This window comes from Alexandromys fortis, unplaced genomic scaffold (assembly GCF_014885135.2).
Source record: "Alexandromys fortis isolate MF-2015 unplaced genomic scaffold, M_Fortis_MF-2015_v1.1 scaffold_147, whole genome shotgun sequence".
NCBI classification, from domain to species: domain Eukaryota; kingdom Metazoa; phylum Chordata; class Mammalia; order Rodentia; family Cricetidae; genus Alexandromys; species Alexandromys fortis.
Genome location: NW_026068029.1, coordinates 3,528,116 through 3,539,447, shown reverse-complemented (window position 1 = coordinate 3,539,447; position 11,332 = coordinate 3,528,116). Strand labels below are relative to the sequence as shown.

The 11,332-nt window shown below is 37.7% G+C and overlaps 1 protein-coding gene across 1 annotated transcript in view; it reads right to left on the bottom strand.

The window, feature by feature from the left end:
• Positions 1 to 518: 518 nt before the first annotated feature.
• Positions 519 to 11,332, bottom strand: part of Phex (phosphate regulating endopeptidase X-linked) — a 200,527-nt gene continuing 189,713 nt past the window's right edge. Inside the window, exons 19-22 of the mRNA XM_050164389.1 lie at positions 9,508 to 9,573; positions 8,316 to 8,420; positions 6,238 to 6,314; positions 519 to 3,395 (exon numbers count right to left, since the gene is read on the bottom strand). Of these exons, the coding sequence (XP_050020346.1) occupies positions 3,293 to 3,395; positions 6,238 to 6,314; positions 8,316 to 8,420; positions 9,508 to 9,573 (351 nt within the window). The 3' untranslated portion in view covers positions 519 to 3,292. The remainder of the gene's footprint in view (positions 3,396 to 6,237; positions 6,315 to 8,315; positions 8,421 to 9,507; positions 9,574 to 11,332) is intronic.

Sequence of the window (11,332 nt, the reverse complement as noted above, 5' to 3'; positions counted from 1 at the left end):
TATTCAACAGTACAGTTAACAATGCCCATAGCCCTGTTAAACCAGGCAGCCCATTGAAGCCAGAAACTGCATATTATCCACCTGAATATAGCTGGCTTGGGGATTTCAGTAGAATGGATGCTCAGTTCCCATGTGCTGGATGAATGGCTACAAATTGCCTGTATTATTAAAGCACACTGACAGCACATAGAGATTCTTTGCTCTGCTAGCAATGGTCTTGTGCATTGTTACTTTTGTGAGACCAGCCCCACCTCGGAGGTCTCTCTTTCCCTCTACAGGAATATTATTGCAAAGGAAATAAACTACACCTGTTGACTTGTATTCTAGAAGGTATGTAATGACCATCTCTCATTGTCTACAGAGAAAGTCACTGCGTTCAAGTCCTACACTCCCAAAGCAAGAAATTCAGATTGTTGTAGTGGTTGACATAGTTTTCTGGCAAGTATCTTTTAAATCAGACCTGAATATGCACATATATAATAGATTGTAATTGTTCACAAAAAGGAGAGCAACAGAAATCCTTTAACCAATGTTTTATTGTCCTTACAATGATGATTCTCATTGTTTCACAAGGGGAAAAAAATCACATTACTAGTTTTCTAGTGACCCCATAGATTTGTTCTTTAAATGCGCAATCCAAGAACATCTTTCTTCAAAACAGTAGGGTAGAGCCACTGCTGACCAGGGTGTTATTCTGTGAAACAGCCATATACTCTTTCAGAATTTAAGATGCATTGAGACATTATGTTCAAAATATCAAAGATGGTGGCTACCAAATACTAAGTTACTTTAGAAATACAGGCTGAATAAACGTATTAAGAAAGATGATAATCTAAGAGATGCAAGTTAATCCAAAGGTCAGAAGCCCAACACACGGAGATTATCTTTGGAGGCTCTGAAATATTTGACAAGCAATTTTAAGCCTTCCCATTTCTCTGGCATGAGCACCATCCGTCTGGAAAGCCATGGTTCTTAGTGTCTTCTTAGCGGTGCTCCAGGGCTACAGTAGAGAAAAGTTATGGGCTGCGCTGTGAGCTTCATTGAGGTAAGGCACTAAATACGCTTGGGGATGACTTCTGAGTTCTGAGCTTGCATCAGCCGTATCCGAATCCATCTCCTAAAGTGGGGGGGGGGGTGGAAATAGGAGGCCTATGCTGAACAAGTGCTGAAATGTTCACCAAACTTTAGACAATGGCAGCAAGGCCAAACAAGGCAGCTTCAGCAGCTTTAAATATACAAAATCCTTGACTCACACAAGAGAATCTCCCACACATAAAAAAATAAAACCTCGTACATGCCCGGTTAATAGTCCACTTGCAGAACAGCTGCTATGTGAGTCAGAGCAGTGTGTTGTTGCAGCCCTAGCCCGAGAGCCAATATTTAATTTCCATTTGATTTCCCATAATTAGGTTTGAAGATTTTGTGGCTCTCCTCCGGCGGCCATGTTTAGCAAGGATTACCAAAACCCTGTCTTGTTTTCCTTAGGCCAGCTACCCGGCTTTTCTTCATTCCTCCAGGTACGTCTGACCTTCTCTCCACCACTTAATTGCTGTCTATTTCTTTACAAAATCAGTCTCACAGGAGAAGAACAATACTGTAATTTGGAGGGTCAGACAGAACCATTTGGAAAGCTAGTTCTTGTAGAAAATGTGTATGGCTCCTAGGAGGGATTCTGTTTCTTTTCATAAGCGAAGTTGTACCGAATTAGTCACTAGTCCTGCCATCCAGAAACTTGGAGAGCCCCAACTAATCCCAAACACCAATACCGTTTCAAAAGTCATAATGCTATAGTTTTATCAAACACTCTCTCTGACCTGCAGGAATGTTTCTTTGGAATTTTTTTTTTTAAAAAAAAGGAAATCTACAAGGAAAGCACTATTTATATAAGCATGACAAACCAGCTATTCTTAAGTGCCCGAGTACAGGAAGAAAATGAGGATTATCAAATCAGAACGCTTACACCGGAGAAAGGCACGTATATTCCTAACACCTGAAATAATACTGTTTGCTTTTAGAAATACAAACCAAGGTCACATTAAACCATGGTTAAGGGGAGGAAAAGGCTGCTGCCCTTCAGAAGTGTATCCACTCAGAGAGGAGGAAGTCAAGGGGAAAATCACCCTCCTCAGACTAATGCGGTGTAATTGTTTTCCTCATGATGGTGCCCTTCCATTTTCCTCCCTTCGGAAGTTCCCATGGTTACAAAAGGACGTGGCTCACACTTACTTATTTTTTTTTTTTTTTTTTTTTGCAAAAGGATAACAAGTCACAAGGATACAAAATGACCTCCTGTGGTTCATCTGAATTTGTCATTTTGCTTTTGAAAGTTTTCTATTGGCCCACTTAACCCAGCACCCCATGCACAATGGTTAATGTGACTGGGATAGGGAAATGCCTATCCTAAATAAAACTAAAACGAAACAAGAAATACCAAGTAGCCACTTGAATGCCATTACCATTTTATCCTACACACTTTCTTAAATGTGATAACAATTTCATCCTACATACATACATACTAATACTACATTAACCAACACTAAAGATGCTCGTTTAAAAAATAATGCTCTAAGGATCAAAATACAGCACTGCTTTTTTAAAGATAAACCCTTCATAACACTTAAAGAGTAAATTTGTGCACCTTAGATCTAGGCAGGATTTTTTTAAATTGGATTCATATAGACTAAAGTGCCTTAATTCCAGGAGTTTTTGAAAGGGATTTTCTTTTCCAGGGATGTAACATTAAGTGGGCTGAGATGGAAGAGCCTTTACTCTCTCCTCAGTGTGGTGTTTATATAGTTGTGCTAAAGGGAAATGAAAGCCATATGTTCCTGACGTGGAAACAGAAAATTCTTTTCTCGATGTCTTCTCGGTTCAGAATTAGGAGATACATAATGAGGGTGACAGTTTCCAGAGACTGGTCCTTTCGATGGATATACTCAACTCAGGTCGCCTGCAAAGCTGTGGATTGGAATTCTGTGCCACCGAGCTGTGGCTAACCAAAACAGATAATAGGGATGCCAGTTTAACCAAATAGTTTTGACATTTGTTTTCATTGGTTTGGCTTTCTCATGAAATACATTTGGTTCAGCTCTTGAATTCTTTTATAAGCCCAAGGACTTTGAACAGATACTGCTTAGATCCAAGCAAGTCAACTACCCAAATACTAAAAATGCATTAAAAATAAAAGTTCTCAAAGAAATAAAGGCAAAAGGCGGTAGGTGCTGAGTCCGTCGTTGCCACCTCTAATGGCATCCCTCAGCTCTGGCAGAATGGTAGGAACCAGCACTCCCAGCTACCAGAGTCGACAGGAATTCACGCCCCTGTTCATGCTGGAATTCGGAGGACAGTTAAAAGCTTTCTGAAATTCCTCAAAGTTGCTAACAGCACCATTGACCCTGAAAATAAGAGATGACAAAAGTACATTGTTATTCAATTCATACACATCCTCAGGTTCTGGATAAAACAGCCAGTCCATTGCTACAAAAGGATCTTTGCATGCATTTAATCCATTTACAAGGAAGACAGCTAAAGCTCAGCTAATTAAGAAAAGAAATTAATATCATCGAGAATGAAAACCAACATTTCCTCAAAACATGGCCAGAACTCCTCATACGTTTCCAAGTCTTAAAACTCCTACACAACCAGATCATCTCCAAGACTTTGTTTTCTAGCTTTTGAAAAAAAATTACTTTTGGCCAAGTGTTAAGGATAGGATATAACTGATAGTAAGTGTACTCTGTAAATTATTTGCAAAAAAAAACATTTCAGGCAACTGGTTAGGAAAATGAGATTAGTTTCTAAAACTTAAATATCTGGTACAAAGGGCACAAATCATAAACAGAGAAACCACTATTTTATCCAGATGTGTCTGTCACTACCAATTTGGGATCAAGGCAAGGTATCTATCTCAAGCACTCCAGTTTCTTTGTCTCTCTTGCCAAGACCTCCTCAAAACTACAGCACTACCTGTGTTTGAACTCCATATAATGGGAAGTCCACTGCCTACAGCTTTGTCTTTAGCACTTGCCCTCTCCGTAAAATATTATGAAAGCCATCCGTCCTGCTGCATTTCCAATTAGTTTTTAACAATGCATTTAATGTACCAAAACACTCATTTGGAGATTCACACTACCTAGAATTTGGCTAAGAATCAACTAACAGATAGGATCTAGCTGTTACAGAAGAATCATTCTGACCTGGATTTTAGCTCCAGAATCTGGTGTACGTGCGCAAGTTCCTGACTGCAATGAAGACCGCCGATTCCTCCTCGGCCCTTTGGTTGTAACTGTCTTTTGGAAATGCTATTTCCATTGTGTGATTTTTTTTCCTCTGCATTCAAAATCTAAACTGACTGCAGATATCAGTAACAAGTCAGCTCAAAACCGCCCCCTCATCCATTTCTTACTCAGCTGAATATTTAAAGGGTTTACTAAAATTTAACTCAGCATTTTATTTCTTCCATAATGGCATGATTACCTCAGGGCATCTGAATGAATGCAATGGCCTGTATCCAGCAAATCCCCCATAACGTCTCAGGCTTAGCTGGGGTGTATGGGTAAAGATTCATAAATCACGGAATGAGTCACCTTAGGCAGGTGTGAAAGATAGAATAGAGTCGATAATCAGGACGTGCACTCTGGAAATTACTAGCAAAACTCCAACATTTCAGGCAACTAGCTAGTAAAATAAAATTTGTTTCTAAAACTTATCTGGTGAGCAATTAATCTACTGTGTGGTTTCCTCTGCTGCATTTTTCAGTGGGAGCACATTTTAGTCCATTAGAAACTGTCAGCCTGCGTGACAGTTCAGCCCAGTGGGGGAGAAGTTCCAACACAGTGATTAGATTTTTATGCTAGTGGGTAATTTATAGTCATTTTGAAGCATTTCTAAAGCAAGGTTTTAGGAATACGATTTTAAAATATAGAGGAAATCCTAGATGACTTTCTTATGATATGCTAATGGTTCATTTAAATATTAAACATAAAGATATTCAGGTATAATGTATTCTAAGCAGAGTAACTATAAATTAGCACGGTTTCTTGGATTTCTTTATATAATTAACTATCCTCTACTGTAGGAAATTTTCTCTCAAGTCATAGAACCTAGTCAAGGATAAGTAATATCAACCTTAATTTTGTTTTTACTTAATATTTTATACATTCTGAAATTACAGTTGTTAATCTTTTTCTTTTTGTATATAAGCAATTGCTTCAAAGGGTAATACAAGATGAAAAACAAAATGCAATGTCCCTGGCCTTAGATATGAATTATAATTGCTTAAGATTACCACATATATCTTCCTTTGTGTTGAGAATGAGGGCATATTTGTTTATGTTTGATAATTTACAGGGTAAGGGGAAAAACAAGAGCTATCACAGAAAATACTTTTAAAGAGAAAACAGACCAGCGTAAACCAGAATTCTAGAAGTTGTAAGTAGACTAGTTCACTAGATCATACCGTCTTCTAAGATAATGAAATCCATTCTGAATTTATTTTTTTGCCCAAACATCCCTGCTAAAATAGATGGTTGGATCAATTCAATACTCTTGTTATTGAGCAGTGACCTCATGGCACCTATGGATTATTGACCTCCAAAGGCAAATTATATAAACATATATATATATATATATGAATATTTGATCGTGTGTATGTGTACAATGTGCATGCTTAGAGGCCTTGGAGACAGGAAGAACTCAGATCTCCTGGTAGTTGGGATTCAGGTTGTTATGAGCCATCGTGTAGACACTGGAAATTGAACCTGAATCATCTTCAAGAACAGCAATGCTCTTAGCCACCAAATCATCTCTCTGACCCCATGCAATTTTAATTCGATATCTGAATCTTAATATTAAAACTGATTTGGACTGCAATTATTTCTGAGGCATCACAATGATGAAACCTCATTACACAACTTCACTTGGAGGGGAGAGGCAGGGAGGGGAGCAGAGAAAAATGTAGAGCTCAATAAACATCAATAAAACAGAAACTCCACTTGATGTAACACTAAGCAGAAATTTAGTTGAAAAGACACTGAGAAGACCAGCTTACTTCTAAGGAAACAAGAGATGCTTAGTTTCTTTGGCTAGATTCCATTATCTACACAATGAAGATTATGTATTTATTTTATTTTGCGGACTTAGGTTCATAACTCCCATCTGGCAGCACACCGGTATGATTGGGAAGCACAGAATGGGGAGAGACCATTAAAACCTGCCGTCCCCCATTTGCACATTTACCGAAATTGTGGAGGACTGTGAGCACCAATTTGGACTTGTTCTCTGGCGGCTTCTGGTCTGTAGGAATTGCACCTCACCTAAAAGATAAAGACACCCCTGTAAATATACTTCTACTCCAATCATACCTTTCTTACTTTCTTAACTCATCCAACTTGAGCTGAAGGATAATTTTGGAATCAATTGATAGCAAGCATTTTTAGTGCATCAGCTAAAACTTTAAGCAACAGTAACATCTATTATTCAAATCCCCAGAACAGAAGGAATTTATCAATGTGAATTCCACAATTTGAGTAAATTAGGAAGGTTTCCAGGCAAATGATTTAAAGCAAAAGAGTCAAATGTGCTCTGGAATTGAACAATGTATTCAACTTATTAATTTAATATTTTAAATAACTTTTATCAAGTTTAATCCTATACATTTTAATGAATAAACTAAGTGAACAATACCATGGCTTAGCATAATCAGGAGGTATACTGATTATAGAGGTCCCTGGATGTCTTGCTTGCCTCATCCTGGTCTGGACTTGAGATAAGAATACATGTCTCTACATCCTTTGAAGTTAGACATGACTATGTGCTTTGTTCTAATCAGTAAATATGAGAAAGTATATATTCCATTTCCTGATAAAAGTTTAAGAACACTTGTCATTCATTTTAATATTCTTAGGACCAATTTAATTTGCAACATTAAGAGTCAATTGGGGCTGAGTAGACGACTCCATCTGTAATGTGTCTAGTACAAGTGTAAGGACCTGTGTTTGGAGCCCTAAAACCTATGCAAACATGCTGGGCATAATGGCATGTGCCTATAACCCCAGAGCTTGGAAAATGGAATGGGAGAGGTGGTAGAGAAAGGTGGAGCTCATTGGCCAAACAGCATAGCCAAATTCATAAATTTTGTGTTTAGTGAAAGAAACGTGTATTAAAAAATAAATGTGAAAAGCAACCAAAAAAAGGCATTCAACATCAACTTCTGGCCTCCATACACACATACAGCTACTAAATCAATAGAAATGGACATTGAAAGAACCAGAAGTATAAAAATGCATTTTAAAAAAGCATGAGAAACAAATTAGCAGGTCATGGCTACTACAGGCATTGAGACGGCAGGAAAGCTAATGGGTTACTGTTATTTTGATAAGGACAAATTGTCTCTCGCAATATTTATGAATGTTTTTAAAGATCTTCTTGTAATGCAGTTTCTTAATTGTCTCAGAAGTTAGCCCGTGTGAGCTTATTTTTCACGTTCAATTTTGCCTCATCTCTTGGGTTATTTTTTCTTTTATACTTTGCTTACATTATTATATAGTATTGACTATGCTTCCTAAGTCATTTAAGAGATTCCTGGAAATAAACCCATTATGGTTGTTACTGTTCTCAAGTACTTTTCAAGGGTAGAAAATAACCTAGTCCATATAAACAGATGTACTCCCATGTAGAAAAGAGTGAAAAATCTCTTCATTCTGTAAGAAGGAGGGACTCGAGAAATTCCTCAATGGTGACTTAAAAAAAAAAATTAGGATTACTCTTTTACCCCCGAATTGCTTCAATTTGACAAAAATGTTGTATTTGAAAACATCATAGACATTTTATTTGCAGCATCTCCCTCCATTACTTTCATTTACATGAGTTACTATAGACTAGAATGTAAGCAGTACGAACGGATGGACCCTTGTATCTTGTCGTCTAGATCAGAGCTGATCAAAATTCTTCTGAAAAGAGAGAGATAAGTACTTGACCTTTTAAAAACAGTAAGGTCCCTTTTTCAACAATTCAACTCTGCTACCGTAACACAAAGTAACCACGGACCACATGTAAACGGCAGAGTGTATAGCCTTTTTCCAATCAAAACGTGATTTATAAATAAAAGCAAACAACAGGTCTTAATTTGGCCCTATTTGCCCATTCTAACTAGGGTGTGCTTCTTTGGTACTATTTTTATAGCTGACCCAGTACTGGCGCAAGATTAAATGGCTTTTGTCAGTTATCACTGGGAACTTTTCTTCCACACCTTTGAGTGAGGGCATAAGTTAACGGCATCCAGTTCGTCTTTTACGCCCTTCCCTCAGTTTACTCACATGAGCATAGCTCAAGAAGAACAGCTGGTTGTTGGTGAATGTGATGCCTGGTAGGAGAGGCTCTTCAACCCCCTGCCGTCTGTCCTTTACCCATTTCCTGTAAGCCTGGTGATGGAAGCAGAGCAGGTGAGTCTCATCAATGGCGCTCTTCCCTCCTCACCACTCAGCACAAAAGTACTAACTACATGTCCTCGCCGTGTAGAAAATTCACTTTGGGGTTCTTCTTTAAGAAAACAAACCTGGAAATGTAACTCAGTGCCATTTCACCTGTGCTACCCGAGCATGGTGGTACACATCTGTAACCCAGCATTTGGGAGACTGTGGCAGGGGCATTGCCAGGAGCTTGAGCTCAGCCTGGTCTACAGAGTGACACTCGGATTCAAAATCAAAAGCAAGTCAACAATGGGGCGCCTTATACCCTATACATAGCAAAGTAACTGGGCCACAGTGGTCAGATATTAAGTTGCTATTTTAAAGGTGCCCTTCTCATTCCAAGGAGGGACAAACAAATTTACCACCATGCACGACTGCTTTAGCAATAAATTGGAGGGGTGTCAATATGCTATTAATTTAAATGTTCTCAACAAGAAAACCTATCTTTTTTAAACCATTAGTTAATAAAATAAAGTCCATCTTCAGTAAAATATAGAAAATATAATGCTTTAGAATTATAGCCTGGTCTGTAAAGTAAGTATATTCAGTTTTATGCAAGTCTTTCCATGTTATCGTTATGTTTATTTCTTAACCACACACCAGGATATGATGCAAACACTGCTATGGACTTTCACTGGCCCAATGTATGAGAATGAATACCCTTCAGCCATAACTTAGAAGTTTAAGGCTTTATGATAAAATAAGGAAGGATAGAAAGTTTTACTTCAAGACAATTTACATAAACTTAGCCCCAAGAAGAGTCCTGTGGCATTCTTTAATATGATTCTGAGTATACTATCAGTAAACCACATTTTTAAATTTACAACTCTTAACAAACATTATTATTTAGGATGACTCAATATGCCAAAAGAAAAAATGCAGCTCTATTTATCTATTTATCTAGTATAATAGAGTTCATGTAGAAATACAAATGGGTTTTAGAGAGTCCAAAACGCCGTACTCCTCAACACCATGTAGGTACACCTATGCGTGCTTCCACAAGTGGTTTTTAAAGCTCAGTAAATGTAATGGTGTGTACCCTAAAGGCCTCCCGCAGACCTCCGTTATCAGCAATATTTTCTCCCAGGGTCCTCTTCCCCTTCACCTAGAAGAAAGGAAAACAGAAAGTGTTCCACAGTCAACTAGCATTCAGCAAAAGGTATGTAAATATTATAGGATCCAAACCTGTCATATTTTAAAGAGAAAATGACATTCAGTGAATCAGAAGTAGACATGATATGTTGTGACATGGCAAACTAACCCCAGCAGGGGTCTTCTGAATGTAGATATTTTTATCTTAATACTCTCTGCATTACTTTCTCAGCCACCTCTTTATTCTTGCCACTTGAGTCAGCTCGAATAAAATGTTTTTGTTGTGAGCCTAGCTTTTAACGGTTGAGCCATCCCTCCAGCCCAAAATGCTAACAATATTCTCAGTGGCTCTGGTTTAATAGAAAAATAGAAATTTCAATATTCAGATGACTCCTCTGATTAACTCACATAATTTGAGTCTTTCTCATTGTCTCCGTGTCTCTAAAAAAAATTGCCATTCACACAGAAACAAAATTTCAGCACCAACTGTTATCATTTTACCTTCAGCTATTTCTACAAAACATTAAAATGAAAGTTGTTCTCTTGGGGAACAAAAAAACCAAGTAGAAGTGGTACAGACTACAAGGTCAAGGTTTGAAATATGTGTAACACCCAGTCAAGCATGGGGAGACATTCTTCTCAACTGTTTCTTAAAACCATAAATGAGCTAGGATAGAAAGTAAACGTTCATACATCCTACAAGCCAAAGTCAACCTTCCATTTGCTTTTATCTAGTCTGGATTTTATCCTTGTCAGTGATTGAAAGAAAATCAAAAGAACAATATCTTATGCACATAAAAATGATGTAAAATTCAAATATCAATGTCTATAAATCATCTTTAATTAGATCACAGTCAAGCCCACTAACAAACACAGTCTGTGTTTCCTTTTTTTCTTGCTACAAGGACAGTTTAGTATTTCCTATCTAGCTTAAGGCTTTGCTAACCCCCATATAGCAGGCAGAATAATAGTAGGCAGAATAGTGGCTTCTTAAAGATATCTACGTTAAAATCCACAAACCTTCAGGAATAAGTTACCCTACAATGACAAAAAGTGACTTTTAAGATGTGATTAAGTCAAGGATATTGAGAGAGAAAGAGAGAGAGAGAGAGAGAGAGAGAGAGAGAGAGAGAGAGAGAGAGAGAGAGACTGCCTTATTGACTTATTCTGGTTTGTCCAGATAAGCTCAATGTAATTACAAAAGGAAAAGGAAGACAAGAGAATTCCAGAGTGGTACACCAGTCATTGCTGGCTTTGAAGGAGGAAGGGGTCATGAGCCAAGAAAAGTAGATAGCCTCAAAAATTTCGAAAATGCAGGAGACAGACTCTTCCCTATTACCCTCTACAAAGGAAGACATCCATGCCAACTACTATCTTTTAGGTCACTGAGACTTGTGTCACACTTCTGACTTAGAGAATAGTATGAGAATAAAATTGTATTGTTTTAAGCAACTAAATTCAAAGTAATTTGCTCCATCAGCAGCAGGAAACTAACATACAACTCCCAAGCCATAAATCCTACTGACTTAATTTAAGTTAGACCAACTATTGATGTATCAAGTGATGTTAACAAATAAAAATACATCTTAAGAAAGCAAGAGTCAGTGTTATCACCCAGAACCCCCACCATTCCTTACTTTATTCTACCAAAGTTCCCATTCTGACTCCACCTACATTCATTTTCTACATTCCAATGAGTTAAGGACTATTGTCAACACCTTTGATTAACAAGCAAGCATCTGATTTTCAAAGCAGTTTCTGGAATATATATA